The sequence below is a fragment of the Misgurnus anguillicaudatus genome, unplaced genomic scaffold (genome assembly GCF_027580225.2).
Source record: "Misgurnus anguillicaudatus unplaced genomic scaffold, ASM2758022v2 HiC_scaffold_27, whole genome shotgun sequence".
NCBI classification, from domain to species: Eukaryota; Metazoa; Chordata; class Actinopteri; order Cypriniformes; family Cobitidae; genus Misgurnus; species Misgurnus anguillicaudatus.
The window spans coordinates 1,401,003-1,428,341 of record NW_027395277.1 but is presented as its reverse complement, the minus strand read 5'-3'; the positions used below and the strand labels follow the sequence as shown (position 1 = coordinate 1,428,341).

The 27,339-nt window shown below is 36.7% G+C and overlaps 3 protein-coding genes across 3 annotated transcripts; all 3 read right to left on the bottom strand.

Moving 5' to 3' along the window:
• Positions 1-109: 109 nt before the first annotated feature.
• On the bottom strand, positions 110-5,684 carry LOC129433109 (von Willebrand factor A domain-containing protein 5A-like). Its single transcript, XM_073864641.1, has 14 exons — positions 5,377-5,684; positions 5,114-5,157; positions 4,817-5,019; positions 4,492-4,714; positions 4,126-4,289; positions 3,922-4,036; positions 3,629-3,804; positions 3,455-3,543; positions 3,224-3,368; positions 3,005-3,084; positions 2,803-2,917; positions 2,558-2,716; positions 2,354-2,457; positions 110-615 (listed from the first exon to the last, which is right to left on the bottom strand). The coding sequence occupies exons 2-14, from the start codon at positions 5,154-5,156 to the stop codon at positions 198-200; spliced, it is 2,034 nt and encodes a 677-aa protein (XP_073720742.1). The 5' UTR covers position 5,157; positions 5,377-5,684; the 3' UTR covers positions 110-197.
• Positions 5,685-7,694: 2,010 nt separating this feature from the next.
• LOC129433107 (von Willebrand factor A domain-containing protein 5A-like) lies at positions 7,695-18,909 on the bottom strand. The gene is made up of 21 exons (XM_073864638.1): positions 18,728-18,909; positions 18,491-18,540; positions 18,148-18,350; positions 17,680-17,902; positions 17,135-17,298; positions 16,934-17,048; positions 16,672-16,847; positions 16,490-16,578; positions 16,259-16,403; positions 16,038-16,117; positions 15,828-15,942; positions 15,568-15,726; positions 15,393-15,496; positions 15,087-15,304; positions 14,662-14,691; positions 14,382-14,417; positions 14,247-14,276; positions 8,963-9,001; positions 8,547-8,701; positions 8,341-8,464; positions 7,695-8,244 (listed from the first exon to the last, which is right to left on the bottom strand). Exons 2-21 carry the CDS (start codon positions 18,531-18,533, stop codon positions 8,165-8,167), a joined length of 2,328 nt encoding a protein of 775 aa, XP_073720739.1. The 5' UTR covers positions 18,534-18,540; positions 18,728-18,909; the 3' UTR covers positions 7,695-8,164.
• A 693-nt stretch (positions 18,910-19,602) lies between these two features.
• On the bottom strand, positions 19,603-25,870 carry LOC141362489 (von Willebrand factor A domain-containing protein 5A-like). Its single transcript, XM_073864637.1, has 20 exons — positions 25,659-25,870; positions 25,404-25,453; positions 25,009-25,211; positions 24,664-24,886; positions 24,103-24,266; positions 23,900-24,014; positions 23,645-23,820; positions 23,452-23,543; positions 23,224-23,368; positions 23,015-23,094; positions 22,765-22,879; positions 22,505-22,663; positions 22,323-22,426; positions 22,014-22,234; positions 21,600-21,632; positions 21,461-21,493; positions 20,408-20,530; positions 20,197-20,333; positions 19,994-20,117; positions 19,603-19,897 (listed from the first exon to the last, which is right to left on the bottom strand). The coding sequence occupies exons 2-20, from the start codon at positions 25,444-25,446 to the stop codon at positions 19,818-19,820; spliced, it is 2,370 nt and encodes a 789-aa protein (XP_073720738.1). The 5' UTR covers positions 25,447-25,453; positions 25,659-25,870; the 3' UTR covers positions 19,603-19,817.
• Positions 25,871-27,339: the final 1,469 nt, after the last annotated feature.

Genomic DNA, 27,339 nt, shown 5'->3' with positions numbered 1-27,339 from the left:
ATAATTTAAACTAAAACACTTACAAAACATATATAAGGTAAGAGAAAAATTATTATTTGTCTTACAAAACGATGGTAGCCCAGCACCGGCCATCTGCCACCCTAAAACAATGTTTGGTTAGACATATCAATATGGTGAACAACATGATAAAACAAATACCATCTTTAAGAAAAAGTTCACAGAAATTCTCTCAAATTTTACTCTTTAACATTACAGACATTCTTTCTTAAAATGAAAACAATTGGAGTTATATTAAATAATATCCTATGAGAGAATCTTGATATTTCTGTGAACTTTTCGGTCAATGACAAGACAAGCAACTTCAAAATTAAAATTTGGATATATTTGCAAATATATTTCCTGCACAGATCCAGAAACAAACAATGAGATGACAAACCTTGTGTTGGTACTCTTCTCTGTATCAGAGGTCCTTTCACAGCCTCTCTGTTGTGTTTATTAATGGCAATGAAGGCTGTATGAACACTGCTCACTCCTGCTTCAACACTGACCTCCACCATCCTCCTCCTGATATCATCCACATCTACACCTCCTGTCCTCTCCTCCTGCTCCAGACAGTGAATCAGAGACCGGGCCACCAGTCGATGGATGGACAACCTGCAGAAACATCGACAAAAATGTAAGGAATCTGACAAAAATGTTAAAAAATCTATTATGAGATTTTTTTTAAGGTGTAAAATAAGTCTTTGGTGTCCTCAGAGTGCGTATGTGAAGTTTTAGCTCAAAATTCCCCACAAATAATGTATTGTAACATGTTAAAATTTGTAGGTCACAACAAATTAAAGTCGTAAAACTTTGAAAATTAAGTCAATATATAACAAGAATAAAGTCTTACAATTTTGAGAATAAAGTTAATATATACAGAGAATAAAGTCGTAAAACTTTGAGAATAAAGTTAATATATATAACGAGAATAAAGTCGTAAAATGGCAAGAATTAATTCAATATATAACGAGAATAAAGTCGTGCAATTTCAAGAATAAAGTCAATATATAATGAGAATAAAGTCATAAAACCTTGAGAATAAAGTCAATATATAACGAGAATACATTTGTAAAACTGAAAATAAAGTCAATATATAACGAGAACAAAGTCGTAAAACTTTGAGAATAAAGTAAATATATATAACGAGAAAAAAAGTTGTAAAACTTTGAGAATAAAGTCAATATATATATATATATATATAACGAGAATAAAGTCGTTAAATTTCAAGAATTCAATTTATAACGAGAATAAAGTCGTACAATTTTGAGAATAAAGTCAATATATAACGAGAATAAAGTCATAAAACCTTGAGAATAAAGTCAATATATAACGACAATAAAGTCGTACAATTTCAAGAATAAAGTCAATATATAATGAGAATAAAGTTGTACAATTTCAAGAATAAAGTCAATATATAACGACAATAAAGTCGTACAATTTCAAGAATAAAGTCAATATATAACAAGAATAAAGTCGTACAATTTCAAATATAAAGTCAATATATAACGAGAATAAAGTTGTAAAATTTCAAGAATAAAGTCAATATATAATGAGAATAAAGTCATAATATTTTAAGGATAGTCAATATATAATGAGAATAAAGTCACAATATTTTTACATTTAAACGTGTTTGGAGTGATGTGAACAAGCAGATCTGCAAAGCAGATACCAAATTACATCCCAGCCTTATTAATAAAACAATATGAGGGAGAAATAATGTAAACATAAAGCCATGAGTCTCAAGTAGTTGTGATCCAAATTTCAAGTTAAAATCAGTTTGCTGCATATTCTTGTCACAAATTAATAAATTACCATCACTGTATTATTATTACTGCTAAAGGGTTTTGAAAATATGAAAACTACATTCTTAGAGCTTTCCAATGATATATAGTTTGTCAAGGTTTTTGAAGATTTATAATATGATATAGTGTTATGAATATATAACATTTATATGCATTCATAAGGGGGGCGGGGTCATGTGACAAAACTGTCACTACATAAATTCTATCATTCTTGAAATAGGAAAACTACATTCTGAGAGCTTTCCGGTGATATATACTTTTTCATAATTTTTTTAGATTTAGAATAGGCTTTTACTATTCTAAATGTAATAACAAAATGGTGATGATATATGAAAACTACACTTTTAGATGGTGATTTGTTGAAATGAAAACTCAATTGTGCTGTCAATTATTTATCTCTCTGTCTCTCTGCACTAAATGGCAGTGCTGTGGTTGGATAGTGCAGATTAAGGAGCGGTATTATTGTAATAAGATTCGTTACCTATGTCACAAAACAGGCATTCATCTGAATGACCTAATTTTTCACATGCTTTCAGAGAATGGTTTACCCAGTGTCCTCAGTTGGTTTAAGGCAGAAGTGAAGCTGGTTTGTCACTGGTTGATCTTTCAGGTTGTATTGAACTATCACTGATCCTTCAGAGCTTTCTGAACTCTATGACACAGAAATGAAATGAAAACAATTTATCTCAGTGTGAAATAGTCCTGTACAATCCCATGAACAGAAGATAAAATCACAAACCTCAAGTTCTCACCTGTCCTTTAAGTTGGGCATAAAAGAGTGACCTTTGACCTTGAAAGAGCACATTGATGGGTGGAGACAGCGTGTCAACAGTAATGCCATCTGGTACTTTCCACTGTACTGAGATCTTGTTCACTGCAGGCTGAAGAGCAAACCTGAGAGACTCCATCACCTGATAACATTTGAAGAGAAATAAAACAATGTCATACAGATTCAAACCTTCTCTGGTTTCAAACTAAAACTCATCCATAGTCTCACTTTGGGTTGCATGCGGTCTGTGCCTGTGATGAACTGGGCGTGTCCAGATCCTTCTTTGGCCATTCCTGTGATGAGGGCGGTACTTGCACCCTCACCAATCCCGAATGAGAAACACCTGAAGATATGAAAACAACTCAAACACAGCAGCTCATTTCATTCATCAAATCTTAAATAATTTACTGGGAAATAAAGAGAAATGTACCTGTGAGATTTAGCATGAAGTCTCACATGATCCAGAACCTCTTTAGTGTTCCCCACCTCTCCATCAGTGAAGACAAACAACTGCAGAGAAAAAACATCTTACAAATGACACTTAACCATCTGAAAAATGAAAAGCCTGACAAATTTGGAAAACTCCAGTCTTTTGAAATGCTTCAGGTTTGTTTTCGTGTATGAATTGATGTATTTTAAGGTGATGCACCTGTCTGGGGTGTTCAGGGTAACAGGGTTGACTGTAGATGTGTTTGAGAGGCTGTAAAATCTCTGTGCCGCCCATGTCTGCTGTCATTTCATTGACTTTTTTCAGTGCCTGATCCATTGTGTCCTGATTGTACACAACACTCTGACTGCAATGACACAAACATTAAAATCCTCTCACATGATGAATATAACAAAATAACAACTTTAGATGATTTAGATTCTAGTTACTAACGGGAAGAAGGACTCAAAATGAGTGCCAAATCCATAGATATTAAAGTAACAGCCCATGGGCAGACTCTTCAACAGTAACAGCAGAGTTTCCTGCAGACAGACAGATGTGTACAGATATTAAAAAGTCGTATTCAAATACATTTTTAAAATTTAAAATGTTTAAACTCATTTGTACCTTTGCACTTTCTATACGCATCTGTGCTCTTTCCCCATGATGCATCATACAGCCCATACTGCCTGATCTGTCAATCACAAAAATAAACTCGCCTTGAGTTGCTAATGATGACATCATTTCCTCTGGGAATTCTGGGTACAAACTTATCATCACCACTGGGTCACTCATCAGAGAACCTGAAACAGAGAAAGAGATCAATGACTGATGTGAAGATCTAAAAAATAATTGTATTATGTTCTTAAGGTATACAATTTTTTTTAGTTTATATCAGATTGATGTACTGTAGTGTGTACCTGGTTTTGCAGTGGTCACTCCTGCCTCCACTATAGCAGTGGGCTGATGGGTATTCTGATAGTACAGAAACAACTCAACATCTTTATCAAACTTGTGACCAGAACTCAGATTCACCTACAACACAAATAAACAAACACATCAATACAGGCTTTCTATGACAACACAAACCAAACAACTGTATTAAACACACAATTTCACAGTACCGTTGCCTGAGTGTGATCAGAGTTGAGGAACACAAGAGGATCCAGAGTACAGTTGGACTCTAGTTTGGTGATGGGGTTTGGAGAGCTCACATGAACACTAAGAGTCAAAGTGTAGGGAACAGAGTCACATGACGAAATCTCTGAAACTATTCCAGCATCTGAACCTGAGGACGGCACAGAGAGTGTGTTATAAAAACAATCTTTAAACTCAATTATTACTTTAAATCTTGTGTGTAACTGTAAATGTGTGATATTACTGTAAATCTTGTGTGTTATTGTAAATGTGTGGTTTAACTGTTAATCTTGTGTGTTACTGTAAATGTGCTGTATTACTGTAAAGTGTTGACAGCTGTTGAAGTCCAGTACCTGCTGGTGTGTATCTGGGGTTGAGTACAGCAGGCAGACAGAAGCGCAGCGAGTGGTCATCCTGCACAGAGAGCTCAGTGATGTATGTGATGGTGATATCAGCGTTCTGACCCGGTGACAGACACCCAACACTCAGTCTGAACACATCAGAACTTTCTTCACTCTCTTCCAATAGAAACGCCTGCTGACCCGAACTCACAGCATCATCATACTCATCCCTCGCCTGCAACACACACAAAGGGAGACAATTTAAATATGAGTAAATAAATGCATATTATGTTTAAGTGATTCTGCAGTGCCTTTTCCTGTTTGCATTTGGACTCACAGTTTGTCTCTCTTGAACTTCTGCCACAATCTCCTGATCTCCGATCTTGGCACTGAAGTGACAGACAGCAGCATCAGCAGGCAGAGGAAACACAAACAAGGCCTCCAGGTGGCGCTCTTCCTCATTCACATACTGCAGAGTGGAGGTGACTGTAGCTACATGACTCTTCACCTGCACCTCAACACTGATGCTCTTCAGAGGAACTGACAAGAAAACAAACATGACAACAATCAGTCTGTCTGTCTGTCTGTCAAATAAAGAGCTTAAATGAAAGAAAGTAAACAGGTGAGTTTATACCTGGCTGATTTTCTTTAGTGACGAGACCGCAGCAGTTCATCATTCTGACTCAACAGGGAAGATAAAGGAAATAAAACTTCACTTCAGGTTACTGTAAATACAAACTGCGGTCTAGAGAAGATCATTTATAAAATCTCGTTACATTAAACACATTATTAACTCACATTAATAAGATAAACCGGAAGACAAATGTGTAAATATATACATTATAAACATACAGCTATGAATTCTGTCGTCAAAGTGAAAGTACATCAAACACGAACCTCAGTCGTCAAAAATCCTCAGAGAGAAACACCAACAACTGAATAAATCAGAGCTGGAAGCTTCAGAGGAAGAGTTTAAATGTGACGATGACGATTTGAGTTCGTGTGGGAAACATTTCGAACATCCGGGAACTTGACTGTAAATTTCGTCACCGCCCCTTTTCGGGGGATAAAAAAAGCAGCGCTTCCGTTGGCTTCCATTCAAAATAGCGGAACAAAGCAACGTTTTTCCACAGCCGGCAGGCGTAAATAACTTATGAAATCACTCAGATTAAACATGTTGAGTATTTATCTGTCCATCCTGCCTGCCATAGAGCGCGAAAGGTACATTAACACATTTAATTTGGTCAATATAAAAACATGTCCCTTTCATTCTCACAGCGTCAAATTTTGTGTAACAACGCCATCCAGTGATTGCTGGAAATATCGGTAAGCCAGTTAGTTGTATGGCTGGACGGAAAAGGGCACTCATTACTCTAAATATAAAGACATAATAAATAAATACGAAGTAACTTTCAAATACGAAGTAAAATCATTCACTTGCTTCCCTGTTGACTTGATGAGGTACGTGTTTAATGTCCGGGTAAGACACCTCTGGCCAATAGGGAGCGTTGTTACACAAATTTGATGCTGGGAGAATGAAAGAGACATGTTTTTATATTGACCAAATTAAATATGTTAATTTATCTTTCGCGCTCTATGGCCGGCAGGGTGGACAGATAATTACTCAACATGTTTAATCTGAGTGATTTCATAAGTTATTTACGACTGCCGGCTGTCTAAAAACGTTGCTTTGTTCCGCTATTTTGAATGGAAGCCAATGGAACGTCTAGTGCGATTTCCCCCAAAAGTGGGCGTGAACCTGTTCAGAGACATTCTATGACGTTGCGCCGGTTGTGCGCATAGTTGTGCGCAGAGTCGTATAAAAATAGAGTTACGACACTCACATAGACGACCGTTGTAAGAATGGAATGCGGAAGTAACAGCGTGTCATGTAGTGACCGGTAGTGACGCATAGTTCCAAACGCAGCACTGAAGCCCATTCATTTCAATGGCACCTGCTGGTAAATCGATGAAATTACCGTTTCTCTTTACATTTTCAGACATTTTATGAATATAGTCAACAGTGATATTTTATGAACTCTGCTGTAGGTAATGATTATCGTTAATAATAACTAGAATTTTTTTATATTTTAATGAGTTGTGTATAATGTGTGAATAATATAGATTTAATGGTTTAATATTTTATTACTGGTGGCCATCTACTTTATACTTATCTTTTTTTATATATTACGAGTAACACTAGGGGGCAACAGCGACAAGCTAATGCCTTATAAGAAAGTCACACTGCTTCACAATGCTGCTATGTGTTTCATTGTGTTTGGTAAGTAATACGAGTGATGTATCCTCGAAAATCATGTATAATGTTATTAACATTTAATGTCTACTATAAATACAATTAAATATGAATTTAGTGTGTTTCTGTTATGCTTCACTGTTACAAATAACCGCGTTGGCGATCTTTTTTGTGATTTTAATATAGTAAAAGTGTAGGAATTATGTTTTTAGCAGATTGATAGCCATTTATATAGCCATATTTTTGCTATAAAAATAAAAGATAAACTGTGTTGCTGTAGTTGGTATAGATAACCACAGTTATCTTTGGGTCATCATTAACTGTTTATCTTTATTAACTGATTTTCTGTATTTCCATCACTCCCTAAGTAAAACAAAACGTTATAAACATAGTAAGTATAGTGATCAATTCACATTACAAGCTAATATTTACCTAAAATAGCTGAAAACCTATGCAAACAGATTGACAGCCCTGCTTGGTTAGGAACTGTAGAACGTTACATGAATCACGTGACCGCGCGGCGGCGAGATCAAAGCGTTTCGTAACTCTCTCTTTATATGACTCTGGTTGTGCGTATGACAAAAGATTCGCTCATGAATATTAATTAAATATCGTGGGCGGATCCTTAATGAACGTAACCAATGACAGCGCACCCTAATTAATATTCAGCAGTTTACTGGCAGTTTCAAATACTCATAAAAACTAATGCAGTACTAACACACATAAATAAAATATTAAAAATAGTGTAACTATATTTTAGAATAGGGTACATAATATTACATTTAATGCATTAAACAAAAAAAGAAATATATGATGTAATAAAAACAAAGTCAAGTGTCAAACATTTAAGACAAAACATTAATTGTTTTAGTATCAAAATAATGAATTTTTTTTATGAACTAGTGAGTAATATTAAAAACATTTCTGTTGTACAATAAACCATTAATAACTTCACCTCATGTATCAGTTTAGGGTACAAACATTTTAATTGAAAACATTTAAAATATAACAAACAGTTTTACATAAAGGTTTTCAGATATGTTAATTTTCATTTCAAAAGTAAAAAAATGTCTTAAACTAAGAAGTCTCATTAGACTCTTATTAAAAGTGGTTTTTAAACACAATCCTTTCAAACACATCACTGGTGTGTATCTTGAGACAAAACAATGACACTGATATATTTTAAGATGCAATCTGTGTTCAGTTAGGACAGCTCACACATTCAGTCTAGTCTGGGACTAAAGCTTAATCCAACATCTCTAATAACTGAACTGAAATATAAACACTGCTAGACAAGAAAAAACAGTAATATGTCTAAAACATGTTTTTCTGAAAAGCAAAAACACAAACAGCTAATACTGTAAATGAACTTAATATTCATAAGAGATATCTGGTCTGCTGACATCACAGGAAGTAGAAACATTGAAGTCTTCAGATTCTCAAAGTTTCTTCTTTGACTTGACATCCCAGTAAATGATTCCCATCACAGACACACTGAGACAGACTGACCACTGAAACACACACAAACACACACATCACTTTAGTTTAATACTTGACCAAACGTCTCTTTATCTGCTGATGAATGTCGTCTGGTTTGGAGATCTCACCGTTCTGAGAGCCGATCCATGACGCCGCCTTCATGGCCACAAACTGCCACTCAATCTGTTGCTGTATTTTATAGCCGTATAACCAGATGAGAGACAGAAGAGTGGCCCACACTGACCCATCCACCTGTAAACACAAATACACACACCGTACACATGCATTTATTATCATCTTTCATTATTTCATCATGTTGAATCATATGTCACACCTGTGCTGGTTTCTGATTGGTCAGCTCATCTTCAGTCTTTCCAAACACTCGAGCCAAAGCAGCGTTCAGTTCCCAGCAGCCTGAAGCTTTTTGTAGAGAAATCAGCTGAAGTAAAGGATCATCATGGAGATCAGAGCTCATCTCAGGATTAGATTCTGGTGAATACAAACATTGCTCATTCTGTCAAGCTAACAATGTGTGACAAATGAGATTTGGATGTAAAGATCTTTGTGTGTTTGTGTTTTCAGTAACGTCTTGCTTGCTTTGAAAGCTTCTCTGGTCAGATTGTACAGACTTGCTTTTAGAATTAAAAAAAAATGTTTTTTGACCTCTGTAAATAAAAACGATGTTTAACCAAAAAGAGGTTTGTGGTTCGTGTTTCAGATAGATTAGTGAGTGTTTATTTATAGTCTTACTTGTTAACTGATTTCGTGCAGGTGCAACATCCATCAGACCTATGAGAAATATGAAATTTCTTAATTAAATGAAAAAACACAAATACAACAATGCAATACAGTAAATTCTCTCACATATAAACTACTAAACATTAGTAACAAACTGTTAATCTAGTCTGAACAATTCAAAAACTGAATAAAATCAGATTCAGCCTGAAACATTTCTGAAATAATATCTTGATAAGTTACCAAATATAAACTTGTTTAACTTTATACACAAAGTTATTTGTTATTGTATGTGGATCTGTATTAAAATAATTAATTCAAAGTTGAATTCAGATTATTTTGTCTTTTATGTTTACATTTCTTTATGCTGAGTGTTGAGAGGTGTAATAAATATATTATTGTCCTGATATATTTAAATTTATACAACAGTTCTTTCTGGTTCTCGAATCTGATTGGCTAAGAGCTATACGATATTGTACTGATAACGGCACTGTAACCGCTTCACCTTTCGTATTATTCCGCCACCTAGTGAATGGAGGTCCTAAGCAGGCTCATCTCTGAATGGAAAAACACAGACGCGCTGTGTGAATCACTCTCCGTGTGTGTGTCTCATTAGTTTACTAGCTCATAAATCAGTCGGTGAATCCCCAATCAGAAGTATTATTCCGTCAAAGATCAGCGCTCTTGGATGTTACGTTAAAGTTAATGGGAGAAATGTCTTGTCACATCGTGTGGACGCTTAACACTTGGAAAGAGGAATATAAACACTCGTTTTTTTCTGGAGCTATATCTTTTATCAGAACGCGAAAACACCGTGGAACTGCAGGTAAGCCCCGCAGCTTTTAAATGTGGACATTGATCATTTACTTTATCGTGACGTGACTATTAAAACATGTTATGAGATATCCAGTGGTGTCAAAAGTATTCATATTCATTACTCAAGTAGAAGTATAGATACTAGGGTTTAAAAATACTTTTGTAGAAGTTGAAGTATCAACTCAAGCTTTTTACTCAAGTAAAAGTGTAAAAGTACTGGTTTCAAAACTACTTAAAGTATAAAAGTAAAAGTAATGTAAGGAAAAAAATGTCATTAGAGAAAACAGCCTAGGCCGCACCACAGGGGCCTTTTGGGCACTACCCTATCTCCTCTAAAAAATGTTTCTAAAGGCCATAATAACTATAGTGTTATTAAAATGTTAATGTTAAAAAATTTGGGATGCACTAGGGCCAGGGGTAGGCAACGTCAGTCCTGGAGTGTCGATGTCCTGCAGATTAGCTCCAACCCTTATAAAACCTTGGTTACCTGTAGTTTCAGGTGACTTTAACCTTTATTAGTTTGTTCAGGTCTGCTTGATTAGACCTGGAGCTAAACACTGCAGGACATCGGCACTCCATGTTGCCTACCCCTGCACTAGGCTATCTGTTTCAACCACATATGCCCATTAAAAATGAACGCATTTCAATACAATGCAAACAAATACATTAAAGCAGTGGTTCTCAAACTGGATGTCGCCAGATGGTGCCAGGGGCCCCAGTTTTATAATATTTTATGAAATACATTACTTTATTATAAATTCTGTGTAATTAAACCTCAGAAAAATAAGGCTACTAAACAAAAGCAATAAATTGTATAATTTAATATGTTTTGTTTAATTCAAATTTTAAGTTTTAGAATGTTTATGTCAATCCACTGTACACAAGGGAGGCCGCAAAAAATGTTTGATAACAACTGCATTAAAGAACCATATATGTACTACTGAGCATTAACATGTGTTCCATAGAGAGGAAGATATAATGACTAGTTGCCTATAAATATTGTAATGGTGCAAAAAGTCAATCTTCAGAGCAGTGCCGCTGGTGGCCAAACTTTTACAGTGGTGCCCTCTTTAGTTAAAAAACAACAAAATCACACACAACTATAGTATGTGTGAGAATACAAATATGCTATTGTTATCATTTATAATTGTATTTTGACAGCAACACAAACTACAAATATGCAATTATATATTATAGCTTATATTTCTGCATCTGTACTTGTGTAGCTAATGGACTTTTGTATACTTTTCTTTAGTCAGTATAAATCCAAACAATTTTGGAGAAATAAAGTAAATTAAAAGTCAGGTTTAAGGAAAAAGCTGATGTCTATTAACAAAAGCAAAAGTTGGTATGTATGGTTATGTGTTTCATTGATTTAACACTCAAGCATTCAGCTAAGTAGGTTTTGTTAATGCAAATAAAATTTACGGCAGTTATTAACATATACAAAACAACAATGACTTTAGCATAACGTTAGATATCTTTGCCATGCTTCAAAACGCAACGCAGCACAATGTCATTTAAGTTGAACAACTGAAGTTACATGATGGTATTGTTACACAGATGAGTTGGTGTCAGCAGCCAGCTATACATTTACACAGGCTTGTGAATGTGAACTGACCTGAAAGTGCGCGAGTTTTATTTCGTACTTTTCCATTTGAAGACAGATGCCGCGTTCTGTTACGGTACAAACAGATAGCGGATGATATCAAAGCATCGCGAGGGGAGACACTCTGCATGCTTTCTAATCGCTCTCGCGGTTCTTTTACGTTTCTCTGTGCAGCGCTATCAAACAAACTTTTGATCATCTGCAGTCAGCTGGGGGGCGGGGATTGCGTACAAACCAATAGGGAGTCGGAATGGTGTATGTTTATACTTCTCATCCAACCACAATCGCCTTCATCTGGATGATGCAATTTATCAAGATAGGTTTTTTAACGATGACAAGCCGGAATGTAAAAAAGAAAACAAGTTGAAATTAATAGAAGTAACGAGGCGATTTTTTAAAATGTAAGGAGTAGAAAGTACAGATAATTGCGTGAAAATGTAAGGAGTAGAAGTAAAAAGTCGTCTGAAAAATAATTACTCAAGTAAAGTATAGATACCCAAAATATCTACTTAAGTAATGTAACGAAGTATTTGTACTTCGTTACTTGACACCTCTGGAGATATCGCCACTGGTATAACGTTATTTATAAGCAGCATGCAAAAACATCTCTCTGACACTTATAAAAACCGTTTTGTATAGTACTGACAAGAACAAAGTTTAATAATAATAATCGAGTGCTCGTATCGCGTTAAGAATACATGAGAAAGCAATAGTAACGTTTCACAAGTATAGTTTTATTAACTTTTACCTCGCGCCAAAACAATAACAACACACAAGACACTAAATATGAATAAAAAAACAAGTACAAGTTTGATCATGACACCAAATACTGCTGATTTGATCTCATTTTGACGATCATCATAAACAAACAAGGCCAACATGAGAGCCGGGGAATCCCTTTCAGAAATGTAGCCCAGAGAGGGCGGTGGTCAGCGGGGCGAGTGAACACACGCTCATGCTTTGGTTCTCATTCGTACCGAATCTCACTAAGCAAACGTTCAAACAGGCGCTATCTTTACTAATCGACTGCAGATTTAAATATAATACATATACATTCTCGACTGAACTAATCTTAAAACTACACTTTGTGACCAAGAAACAGTAATATAAAGAAACGGCTTTTCCGTCCATTGAGTTGTTATGAGCTTCAAAGCAGCCGAAAGTTTTACCTGTCATTCTGGCCGCCCTCAAATCCGTGGCGGAAGAAGTAGTTCTCAAACAAAGAGGCTTTTAAAATAACTCCGTTGTTGTTTTCTAGTTTTCGTTTTTCAAACGTGTGCCGTCGAACTGTTGTATAAAAGCAATATCGCTCTCGGAGTCGTGTGATATAGCTCTATATCATCACGGCTGTGATTGCCTGCGGCCTCGTGCCTCTGGCCTAATCACAGCCGTGATGATATAGAGCTATATCACACTCCTACTCGAGCGATATTGCTTAAATAACTATATCAGGACAAATTAATAAATAAACAGATAACAAGAACATCTCCATAGCTGCCAACTCTCACGCATTCACCGTGAGACTCACGCAATTAACCCCATTCTCACGCTCTCACGCCACACATCCATTTTCTCACGCAGGCTCGTGCCCACCATTGAGATTCCCATTGAGTTTAATAAAATACATGAAATAATAATATACCTAACTGTAAATACTGTAAATCGCCTATCTCTATCTGGCGTGCCTCAAACAGCATAAAGCGCTCGTCAAAGTCAAAATGATGCGAAGGCCAATCAAATCAAAGAAGGTGGAGTTATTGTTTACAGATGCAGCGCCAGCTACAAACCACAGAGAGCGAGTGCGCGGCTGCGCGATGGTGAAAGAGCAAAGCACGATGTAAGTAGCTAAACCAGTGCTCGCAGTACTGACACTTTTATATTTTAGCGTACCTTCACTGTCTTAGGTGCCACCACTTCTCATGTTGCTGGTACTTTTGCTGCAAAGAGTCAAAGAGCATTTCACTTTATGTGGCGCTGCGCAGGAAGTTCGGCAGCGAGGACATCAGAGTACCGCGAGAGCAATGCGAAATGTTACAAAAGGGTCCGCCTTTACCTTTGCTCTCGCGTTACTCTGATGTCATACGCCGATCAGTCAGCTCCGCACCAGTCGAACACACAAAGCGTCAAGGTCTGGATGAAAAGCAGAGAATTGCCCGGATTCCACACACGCAGATACCCTCAGAAAACAGCAATTTTAATCAACCATCACTCGCGTGTGCATGTTTCCAAGCAGTACAAGCCTGCGTGATGTTTGCGGTGACAGGTTTTAATAAAAGAGAAAAAAGTCAATTGATATTTGACATCTATAAACAATAATATATACGAAATATAATTATATGGTCTTGACATACACATTATCTGTTGCTTAAGTTTAATATAAACTACTCATTTGGTTTATTTGATTGTGACAGTCTCTCTATCACCAATCACAAATCATCCCTTTACGCTTCTCTTTCTCAATGGATAAACTGAATCAAAGCTGCTGTTATCTGCAGTTATACATTTTACAGAGACCAGTATTCATTAGATTTTAAGAACTTTTTTGGAAGGAACTTTTATCAGAAGGAAAGCATAATAGAATTGTATAAAATAATGGTAAAGACTCTAATCTCAGGCATTTAAACTCAGTAAAAGCTTTTATTTCAATTTAATTTCTAAAATATGATTCGATTTGTATTGTGAACCATTTTAACGCAGTCTTTTCCAACTATTTAACACAGAAATAGCTAAAGTCCACACTATTATCTATTGGCAAATGGTTAGGACTTACATAAAAAATTATTCCCCCCCCCAAAAAAAAATCTCACTCCAAGCTGAACTCAGAAGTTGGCAGCTCTGGATCATCTCCGTACAGTGACTGAGAGTTTTTCTTACTTGAAGAATTCAATGATCTTTTGGACCTCTCTAAAAAAAAAAACACACAAACAAGACAACCAGTTACAAAAAACACTCGCTGCTAAACCCTATTAACACATTTTAGATCTACATAATGACTGTGTGTTTGCTTACTTTTGTAGCAATACGACGCCGAACATGCACGCATCTCTAAAACACAAACACACCACCAGTTACCAGCAGGAAATATTATAACAAAACTACCATACAAAACATGCCATACATAGACCTAAAATCGTTAAATATTAAAGTCACTGTAAAGTCAGATATTAAATTGTGGAGATTTTAATAACCTCTCTAAAAAATACACAAGACAACCAGTTACTAAAAAACACTCGCTGCTAAACCCTATTAACACATTTAAGATGTACATAGTGAATGTGTGTTTTCTTACTTGCATACGCCGCTGAACATCTACGCATCTCTAAAACACAAACACACCACCAGTTACCAGCAGGAAAAGTTATAACAATACTATAACTAATACTGCTAAACTTGACATACCTAAAATCACTAAATATATAAAAGTACCTGTAAAGTCAGATATCAAATGTGTTTGTGACACCACAGTAAAATGTGATATTAACCTCCCAGATAAATTTAAATGATAAAAAAATTCAAGCTATCAAAAAAAGGCAGGCTTTCTACTCTTAAAGGCTGAAACCACGCCCACCTGTTTTAGGGTCCCCTAAAAAATCCTGAACACACAAATGGTGAAAACGATTTAACCCTTCAATTCAGTACTACATAGTTTACAGTCTTTGTAGCATGCTCTAGCAATACATTTTTAACATTTATAATGTGTTTAGAATGACGAACCTTGTGTTGGTACTCTTCTCTGTATCAGAGGTCCTTTCACAGCCTCTCTGTTGTGTTTATTAATGGCAATGAAGGCTGTATGAACACTGCTCACTCCTGCTTCAACACTGATCTCCACCATCCTCCTCCTGATATCATCCACATCTACACCTCGTGTCCTCTCCTCCTGCTCCAGACAGCGAATCAGAGACCGGGCCACCAATCGATGGACGGACAACCTGCAGAAACATCAACGAAAAGTTTAATGAATCTGAGTGTTGTTGAATGAGTCTGAATCAGGATGAATCTGTGCTTTGTTTATGTTACCCAGTGTCCTCAGTTGGTTTAAGGGAGAAGTGAAGCTGGTTTGTTACTGGTTGATCTTTCAGGTTGTATTGAACTATCACTGATCCTTCAGAGCTTTCTGAACTCTATGACACAGAAAACAATTTATCTACAAACCCATGATCAGAACATAAAATCACAAACCCAAAGATCTCACCTGTCCTTTAAGTTGGGCATAAATGAGTGACCTTTGACCCTGAAAGATCGCATTGATGGGTGTAGACAGCGTGTCAACAGTAATGCCATCTGGTACTTTCCACTGTACTGAGATCTTGTTCACTGCAGGCTGAAGAGCAAACCTGAGAGACTCCATCACCTGATAACATTTGAAGAGAAATAAAACAATGTCATACAGATTCAAACCCTCTACATTTACATTATCTCTTGTTTCAAACTAAAACTCATCCATAGTCTCACTTTGGGTTGCATGCGGTCTGTGCCTGTGATGAACTGGGCGTGTCCAGATCCCTCTTTGGCCATTCCTGTGATGAGGGCGGTACTTGCACCCTCACCAATCCCGAATGAGAAACACCTGAAGATACAACAACAACTCAGCTACTCAAACACAGCAGCTTATTTCATTAATCTAATCTTCAATAATTTACTGGGATATAAAGAGAAATGTACCTGTGAGATTCAGCATGAAGTTTCACAAGATCCAGAACCTCTTTAGTGTTGTCCACCTCTCCATCAGTGAAGACAAACAACTGCAGAGAGAAAATATCTTACAAATGACAGTTAACCATCTGAAAAATGAAAAGCCTGACAAATTTGAAAAAAAATCCAGTGTTATTAAACGCTTCAGGTTTGTTTTCGTGTATGAATTGATGTATTTTAAGGTGATGCACCTGTCTGGGGTGTTCAGGGTAACAGGGTTGACTGTAGATGTGTTTTAGGGGCTGTAAAATCTCTGTGCCACCCATGTTTGCTGTCATTTCATTGACTTTCTTCAGTGCCTGATCCATTGTGTCCTCATTGTACACAACACTCTGACTGCAATGACACAAACATTAAAATCCTCTCACATGATGAATATAACAAAATAACAACTATAGATGATTTAGATTCTAGTTACTAACGGGAAGAACGACTCAAAGCGAGAGCCAAATCCATAGATATTAAAGTAACAGCCCATGGGCAGACTCTTCAACAGTAACAGCAGAGTTTCCTGCAGACAGACAGATGTGTACAGAGATTTAAACATCTTATTCAAATACATTTACAAAACGTCTATTGTTTGTTTTAAAAAAGTACAAGATACCTTTGCACTTTCTATGCGCCTTTGTGCTCCTGTCACATTATGCATCAAACATTCCATACTGCCTGATCTGTCAATCAAAGAAACAAACTCGCCTCGAGTTGCTAATGATGACATCACTTCCTCTGGGAATTCTGGGGACAAACTTATCATCACCACTGGGTCACTCATTAGAGAACCTAAAATGATCAAGGTAATTAATTGTATTGTGTTTTAAGGTATCAATAAAAATGTTGAGTTTATATCAGATTGATGTAGTCTGTACCTGGTTTTGCAGTGGTCACTCCTGCCATCACTATAGCAGTGGGCTGATGGGTATTCTGATAGTACAGAAACAACTCAACATCTTTATCAAACTTGTGACCAGAACTCAGATTCACCTGCACACAAACACAAAGAAAGCATTTAATAAACAACATTATCTCGGTAAAACACACACATATAAACTGTATTAAGCCCACAGTACCGTTGCCTGAGTGTGATCAGAGTTGAGGAACACAAGAGGATCCAGAGTACAGTTGGACTCTAGTTTGGAGATGGGGTTTGGAGAGCTCACATGAACACTAAGAGTGAAAGTGTAGGGAACAGAGTCACATGAAGAAATCTCTGAAACTATTCCAGCATCTGAACCTGAGGACGACACAGAGTGTGTGTTATAAAAACATCTTTAAACTTACTTATTACTGTAAATCTGGTGCATTACTGTAAATGTGCAATATTACTGTAAATCTTGTGTTACTGTAAATGTGCAATATTACTGTAAATCTTGTGTGTTACTGTAAATGTGCAATATCACTGTAAATCTTGTGTGTTACTGTAAATGTCCAATATCACTGTAAATCTTGTGCGTTTACTGTAAATGTGTGGTATTACTGTAAATATTGTGTGTTAATGCAAATGTGTGGTATTATTGTAAATCTTGTGTTACTGTAAATGTGCGGTATTACTGTAAATCTTGTGCGTTACTGTAAATGTGTGGTATTACTGTAAACAGCTGTTGAAGTGCAGTACCTGCTGGTGTGTATCTGGGGTTGAGTACAGCAGGCAGACAGAAGCGCAGCGAGTGGTCGGCCTGCACAGAGAGCTCAGTGATGTATGTGATGGTGATGTCAGCGTTCTGACCCGGTGACAGACACCCAACACTCAGTCTGAACACATCAGAACTTTCTTTACTCTCTTCCAACAGAAACGCCTGCTGACCCGAACTCACAGCATCATCATACTGATCCCTCGCCTGATACACACAAAAATGGAGAGACGAAGAGTTTAAAAAACAATAAATAAATGCTAAATATACTAACTCTGGAGCCTAAACATATATAAATATTTTTCAAGTATATTACTCGAGCAATTAGAAGGATTCCAAACATAAACCACAAACAAACAGGATACATCTGTGGTTTCTTTGGTTTGTGGCGCAACCATTCTCTTCTGTGCATCATTTCCTGTATGTTTGCGCATGTAGGTATTTAGACTCACAGTTTGTCTCTCTTGAACCTCTGCCACAATCTCCTGATCTCCGATCTTGGCACTGAAGTAACAGACAGCAGCATCAGCAGGCAGAGGAAACACAAACAAGGCCTCCAGGTGGCGCTCTTCCTCATTCACATACTGCAGAGTGGAGGTGACTGTAGCTACATGACTCTTCACCTGCACCTCAACTCTGATGCTCTTCAGAGGAACTGACAAGAAAACAAACACAACAACATCTATCTATATATCCATCTATAAAATGTGACAAAATAATGTATGTATATACAGTATGTGTACATATATGAATTTAGATACATGTTATTGAAAGACAGTAAACAGGCGAGTATACCTGGCAGTTTTTCTGTAGTCACGAGACCGCAGCAGTTCATCATTCTGGCTCTGTACAAGAAAATAAAGCTTCACTTCAGATTTCTCTAAATACGGTCTAGAGAAGTTTTTAAAAATATCCCGTTTACATTTTACACATAATTTATTAACATTAGCAAGACACTGAAACTGGAAGAAAGAACAATATACATTATTAAATTACCGTTAAAGCTCCCGTCAAAGTGAAAGTAACACGAACCTCAGTAGTCAAATATCCTCACAAACACCAACAACTGGTTTAAATGAATAAATCAGAGCTGTACGCTTCAGATAAAGAGTTTAATGTGACGATACACGCTGTCTAAAGTATGTGTGTGGAATACATTTCCAAAAATGACGCTAACATGCCAGCCAGGGGTGTTTGGGAATCTATGACGGTAAATTCATTCGTAAATATTAAAATCGTGGGCGGATCCTCAAAGACGGTAACCAATGTCAGCGCGGCCTAATTAATATTCAACAGTTCAAAATAGCGGTTGTAAAAATACAAAAAACGAAGTAAAATTATATGTAGAAAATAACAAATACATAAAAAAATACCCAAAATGTGCATTTAAGGAGAAGGTAAAAAATATGCCATTCAACATAATAAATAAAAGATAAACATAGAATATAATACATCAATATAGGTAATATTAAAAACATTCCTGTTGTATACACAGTAGACCTTTTAATTGTACACATTTTATTTAATTGTTAGATTATTACGTAAAGTATTTTAGATGCAAGTGTATATGTTAATTGGAACGATTAAAAATGTTAGCCGTAAACGAAGATGCATCATTAGTACTCAAACTGCTGTGTTGTGTCTCTGATGTCATTTAGCTTTTATAATTAATCGGATGTGTTTGCGTTTGTTTCAACAATATATCCAGAAATGGGTACTAAAAAGCAGAAATAAGACAAGGACTATTTTTTACTGTGTTTAAAGATTTGTTTTACACTTTAATTCTCCTAGATGTCTTTATGTCAAACATCTCTAATCATCTCCAAAACTCCAAAATATGTCAGTTTTTATTTAGGTATAATAACTTCTTTTGTGGAAAACACAAAACAACACAAACTAATAAATTAATTATAAAAGAAAGAAAGTAAATACACTGAACATCAGCTTTTATAGTGACTAACCCCAGAACTGAGAGCTAAAGAAGCAGAGATGACAGATTTGTATTACAGGTCAATTCTGTAATTGTGTCTAATATCTCTAATATAAAGGTTTATAACCTTTACATTTATTTCCAAACAACAGGAACACAAACAACTAATACTGTAAATAAACACTGAAGTCTTCAGATTCCCAAAGTCTCTTCTTTCACCTGACATCCCAGTAGATGATTCCCATCACACACACACTGAGACAGACTGACCGCTGAAACACACACAAACACACACATCACTTTAGTTTAATACTTGACCAAACATCTCTTTATCTGCTGATGAATGTCGTCTGGTTTGGAGATCTCACCGTTCTGAGAGCCGATCCATGACGCCGCCTTCATGGCCACAAACTGCCACTCAATCTGTTGCTGTATTTTATAGCCGTATAACCAGATGAGAGACAGAAGAGTGGCCCACACTGACCCATCCACCTGTAAACACAAATACACACACCGTACACATGCATTTATTATCATCTTTCATTATTTCATGTTAAATCATGTGTCACACCTGTGCTGGTTTCTGATTGGTCAGCTCATCTTCAGTCTTTCCAAACACTCGGGCCAAAGCAGCGCTCAGTTCCCAGCAGCCTGAAGCTTTTTGTAGAGTAATAAGCTGGAGTGAAGAGCCCATCTGAGGCTTAGATTCTGGCAAAGACACACAAAGATGCAATTTAAGGAGTGTGTTACAGTTAAATATACACTATTTCATCAGTACATACTTGATTGTGATGAAGCAGAATCGGCCTTCCTCTTGCGTCCACTACTACGTCTCGGCTTCTCTTCTAATTCCACATCACAATCATCGATATCTACCGCTTGAGCCACAGCTTGTTCTAGAGTATCTGAAAAAAACACAGTATACATTCAAAAACATGAACAAATCCTTGTAAATGTACTTTCCTTTTTTACAATTTGCAGTATTTGCATACTTACAGACACTAGCATAGAAATAAAAAGTAGAAATACATATGAAGAGCTCAGATGCAAAACCCATGACATGTTTTCTTATAAATTAGCTTTTTTTTAATCAGACTCTTAATGGATTTTGCCAACAAACCAGTATTTCTGAACGACATGAGGCTGGGATTAAGCAGATTTGCAGCTGAAGTATTTTGTATAATACATGTCGAGAGCATACGCTTCATATCATTCTCTCATTTTAGATGAAAGTGGCATTTAACTCTTTCGCCGCCATTGACGAGATATCTCATCAATTAAGAGAAAACGCTTCCCCGCCAATGACGAGTTTGCCGCAATACCGCTATTATCCACCAAGTGGCGCACTTCCACAACTTATACAACCCGAAAGCAGCGCCTCACGTGAAAGAGAAGAACTCAGTGTATGTTTTAAAGATCGCTCTGCATCTGATCTCTATCAAAAGTCCTTCGCAAAAATGGAATTATCTCAGCTTTTTGCTCAAAATTGGGTGTTTTTGAAGAAACCTACCCATGTATGAGAGGTGATTACAAGAGAACTAATGAAGGTAGGATGAAACGTTTATTTTGGTTTGAAAGCAGAGGGTCTGTTCTTTCATCTGATATATTGTTTGTTTATATATTTAAAGAAAAACATTTTCTGAAAGGCATTAAACTTTTGTGAAAATCATGAAAAATGCTGGCGCTGGCTGGCAACTTTTTTTAAAAACGCTGGCGGGGAAAGAGTTAAGTGGCTTTTGCATCTGAGCTCCTCATATAAGTAACAAACACAGCCCATCCAAACCCACTTTATTACCTTAACCAAAACACATGTAAAAGAAAATAATTTGTCTTACAAGGCGGCAGCGGGCCTCCTCCACCACGCAGCCCTGAAACAGCATTAAATTTCACATATTAATATAGTTAACGTACAAACATACAGTAATTAGTTCTTTGTATTCAGATCTGTAATACAAAGAGCGCAACAGGACTTACTTGGAAAAGGGTTAACTTGATCCCTCGTCATCTCTAAAACAGAAGTAAATTTCACATTTTAAAAACCCGAATGCATTAAATGTAGACCAGTAATTTTAAAAATACAACTTCACTCCTTTCAAACCATAGCCCCAAAAAGTGCATCCATCCTTTACATAACTAATCTACACAGCTTCAAGGGTTAATAAAGGCCTTGTTTTTAAACTTGCTATACAAATAAAACTTTATATATATTTATTTTAATGATGAATGTGGTTTTTGAGGCTTCACAAACATGGCCCACATTCAACGGCTATAAGTAGATCCAGGACATTATTTAATATAACTCTGATTAAAGATTATAATGGTAAAATAAATCTGAAGACTTTCCAAGGAACTCATAGATGTAAACAAAAGGTCAGTGAGATGACAAACCTTGTATTGGTACTCGTCGCTGTATCAGTGGTCCTCCTTTCACAACCTCCCTGTTGTTTTTATTAATGGCAATGAAGGCTGTATGAACACTGCTCACTCCTGCTTCAACACTGATCTCCACCATCCTCCTCCTGATATCATCCACCTTTGCACATGGTTTCTTCTCATCCTGCTCCAGACAGCGGATCAGAGACCGGGCCGCCAGCTTGTGGACGGACAACCTGCAAAAACGCAGACTAAAAGTTTAATGAATCTGAGTGTTGTTGAATGAGTCTGAATCAGGATGAATCTGTGCATTGTTTATGTTACCCAGTGTCCTCGGTTGGTTTAAGGCAGAAGTGAAGCTGGTTTGTTACTGGTTGATCTTTCAGGTTGTATTCAACTATCACTGATCCTTCAGAGCTTTCTGAACTCTATGACACAGAAAACAATTGATATACAAACCCATGACCAGAAGATAAAATCACAAACCTCAAGCTGAAAGTTCTCACCTGTCCTTTAAGTTGGGCATAAATGAGTGACCTTTGACCCTGAAAGATCGCATTGATGGGTGGAGACAGCGTGTCAACAGTAATGCCATCTGGTACTTTCCACTGTACTGAGATCTTGTTCACTGCAGGCTGAAGAGCAAACCTGAGAGACTCCATCACCTGATAACATTTGAAGAGAAATAAAACAATCTCATACAGATTCAAACCCTCTACATTTACATCATCTCTTGTTTCAAACTAAAACTCATCTATAGTCTCACTTTGGGTTGCATGCGGTCTGTGCCTGTGATGAACTGGGCGTGTCCAGATCCCTCTCTGGCCATTCCTGTGATGAGGGCGGTACTTGCACCCTCACCAATCCCGAATGAGAAACACCTGAAGATACAACAACAGTCCAGTTATTCTAATGCAGCCTTTAATGCAGCTTATTTCCCTCATTAATTCATTCATATTAATTCATTCCTAATCAATCCTCCATTATACCACTAAACACTAAACAGAGAAATGTACCTGTGAGAGTGAGCATGGTGTTTCAGAAGATCCAGAACCTCTTTAGTGTTCTCCACCTCTCCATCAGTGAAGACAAACAACTGCAGAGAAAATACAAATAATACTTGAACATCAAGACCTCTAAGCCTCATACATTCTGAAAACTCCAGTCTGATAAAATTATTCAGGTTAGTTTCCTGTATGAATTGATGTATTTTGAGGTAATGCACCTGTCTGGGGTGTTCAGGGTAACAGGGCAGACGGAAGATGTGTTTTAGAGGGTATAAAATCTCTGTGCCGCCCAAGTCTGCTCTCATTTCATTGACCGTCTTCAGTGCCTGTACCATTGTGTCCTCATTGTACTCAACGCTGTTACTGCAATGACACAAACATTAAAAACCTTGCACATGTTTTAGAGCTAAATAAGAAAATAGTTTTAAATAACTCAAGACACTTACAAGGGGGAAAAACCCTCAAAGCGAGAGCCAAATCCATAGATATTGAAGTAACAGCCCATTGGCAGACTCTTCAACAGCAGGATCAGAGTTGCCTATAGATAGACAGATATACAGACAGACATGTGTCTCATCTTATACTTTAAAAAAAATTCATATCTTAGCACAAAAGCATTTTTAAAATCCTTATTCGTACCTTTGCACTTTGTATGCGCGTCTTTGCTCCTTTCCCATAATGCATCCTACAGTCCATACTGCCTGATCTGTCCATCACAAAAATAAACTCGCCTTGAGTTGCTAATGATGACATCACTTCCTTTGGGAATTCCGGGTACAAACTCATCATCACCACTGGATCACTCATCAGAGAACCTGAAATAGAGACTGAAAAATGTTTGCGTGCCTCTTCAAATATCAAACTGGTTTAATTCAGGTGAACTGTAGTCTGTACCTGGTTTTGCAGTGTTCACTCCTGCCTCCACTATAGCAGTGGGCTGATGGGTATTCTGATAGTACAGAAACAACTCAACATCTTTATCAAACTTGTGACCAGAACTCAGATTCAACTACACACAAACACAAAGAAAGCATTTAATAAACAACATTATCTCTGTAAAACACACACACATATAAACTGTATTAAGCCCACAGTACCGTTGCCTGAGTGTGATCAGAGTTGAGGAACACAAGAGGATCCAGAGTACAGTTGGACTCTAGTTTGGAGATGGGGTTTGGAGAGCTCACATGAACACTAAGAGTCAAAGTGTAGGGAACAGAGTCACATGACGAAATCTCTGAAACTATTCCAGCATCTGAACCTGACGACGACACAGAGAGTGTGTTATAAAAACAATCTTTAATCTCACTTATTACTGTAAATCTTGTGTGTTACTGTAAATCTTGTGTGTTACTGTAAATCTTGTGTGTTAATGTAAATGTGTTATGTGGTATTACTGTTAATATTGTGTATTAATGTAAATGTGCGGTATTACTGTACATATTGTGTGTTACTGTAAATGTGCAATATTACTGTAAATCTTGTGTGTTACTGTTAATGTGCAGTATTACTGTAAATCTTGTGTGTTACTGTAAATGTGCGGTATTACTGTAAATCTTATGTGTTAAGGTAAATGTGTGGTATTGCTGTAAAAATTGTGTTTTACTCTAAATGCATGGTATTACTGTAAAGTGTCGACAGCTGTTAAAGTGCAGTACCTGCTGGTGTGTATCTGGGGTTGAGTACAGCAGGCAGACAGAAGCGCAGCGAGTGGTCGGCCTGCACAGAGAGCTCAGTGATGTATGTGATGGTGATGTCAGCATTCTGACCCGGTGACAGACACCCAACACTCAGTCTGAACACATCAGAACTTTCTTTACTCTCTTCCAACAGGAACGCCTGCTGACCCGAACTCACAGCATCATCATACTGATCCCTCGCCTGATACACAGATAGAGAGAATTTAAATGACAAGCAATAAATGCAAATGTAAAATAATTCAGGTGTTTGGTCAGAAAACGTATTCGTCATATATTATGTATTTTGATGGATGCGAGACTCACAGTTTCTCTATCTTGAACCTCTGCCACAATCTCCTGATCTCCGATCTTGGCACTGAAGTGACAGACAGCAGCATCAGCAGGCAGAGGAAACACAAACAAGGCCTCCAGGTGGCGCTCTTCCTCATTCACATACTGCAGAGTGGAGGTGACTGTAGCTACATGACTCTTCACCTGCACCTCAACTCTGATGCTCTTCAGAGGAACTGATCAGTAAACAAACACAACAACATATTTTAACTGTCTATTTATCTACATACAATTAAAGAATTTAAGAAAATGCATATAAGCACACACATACATACGTGTGTAGAGATATGCAAGTAATTAAAACCAACATTTATTTCACTGATTATTTAAAAGAACAAAGGGAAGTTTTGGAAATAAACAAGTGAGACCTGGCAGCTTTTTTTCAGTCACGAGACCACAGCAGTCCATCATTCTGAATCTATTAAAGGAAATGACAGATTACTGGAGTTTATATACAAACTGATTTACAGTTGCTGTACAAAGTTTACTTTCACGTGACACACAGGTTGCAGTTTGAAAATATGTTTGATTTCAGATGGAAATAAATATACATTTTAAACAGAAAACCTGTGAAACCAGTTTGTAAACAATCCGTTTTTCGAAAGTGAAAGTAGCGGACACACCCCCTGCCTTTAAAACCCTTCACTGGTCAACGGACGACAGCAAGCGAAAAAAATCAAGAAAATCTGATGAATTTCTAATTATTAACGTGAACATATCCTTAGAAGTTAGCATGTAAAAATACACAACATAATCCAGAAGAATACAGCCTGCGCGCCACTACGTTCAATAGCTGCAGATTTGAGGGTGTTCTCCTCCATGCCTGACTAGAATTCCGTTATCAATCCTGTACCGAAATTAGAAATACTACCATAAACGTGTTTTAAATTATTTTTCATAGATTAAGCTTATATCTATAAACGTTTGATATTTTTGAGAAACAAAAATCTCTTCACCATCCAACTAATTACGATTAAGGTATTGCAATATTTTATGCTGTATGTCACTTCCTTTTCTACATTTATTTTCTTAGTGATTTTCGTTTTACAAATTTTATAATAAACTACTAATATTATTAACGAAGAAAAACACTTATGATCCAAATACACGGCCACGTGCAGTTCCCACCTGTTTGCCGCAATTCACCCCTATTTTTTACTTTCACCAGCAAGTAAACTTTCCCCGCTTTAAATTTAATGTAAATGTAACAAAGTCAGCAAAACAATCTTTGTTTTTCAGCCCTAATCGGAATTACCTGATGATCCGGCGACAAACTAGGGATGTACGATTCCGTCGTTTTAACCGACTCTTTTGGAGTCGACTCCCACTTTGAAGTCGATAGAATCGTCTCTTCGACTCTATTTACTGTCAGTCGTCAGGATAAAGAATACAATATAACTGAAGGTAATCTATCTATCCTTATATAAAACGTATAAAGAAAATCTACCCTGCTGAAAAAAAACAGCATCAAACCAGCATGGGAATTATGCTGGTCTAGCTGGTGGTCACTTGCAAACCAGCACCAAAACATAGGCCTATGCTGGTTTTGTTGGTATGCTGTTTTTTTCAGCAAGGTAAGTAATTGTTCAGAGAAATACATGCTAAAAGAGAAAATCGTTTGAGCATTCAATATGTTTTAGTCACATAATGTATAAAGCTGGTGGATAATGTAAAAAACCGTTATACACCTTTTATGGCTTCTTATTGTATGGTACACTAATTTAATTTTAATTTAATTTATAATATTGCCAATTACATTTCAAATTAAAGAATTTCAGATCAGATTAGTTCATGTTAATTTGAAAAGTAAATTGTGTCCGTCAGTCCATGACCATTTCTGGACATCTATTCGACATCCAAACTAGGTCCACTATTTGGACGTCCAAACATGACCCTACTTGGACATCATATTTACGGTCAACAAATGACCTTTGAACTGGGTAATTTTTTGGATGTCTATGACAGGCCTATATATATCATGATTAGGCCTATATGTGTTTAATTACAAATATCAACATTGTTGTATCAACATGAAAAACACATATGAATAGCCTATATTATTTATACAGTATTTGTTTGGTTTTCTTGAATTACATACAAATTCAACTAAATTTACAATTAAAAAAATCTGTAATTAGTTCGTTATATTAAAAGTATATGACCATCCTAACAATTTAACATGAAAAAAACCCCCACAAATTTACAAATTTATTGTAAAAAGTCTATAAGGTCACTTCAGACTGATGTAATGGTGATTGGTTAAAAAGTGAATGGGTGAAATGCAGAGACAATCATGTCTCTTTC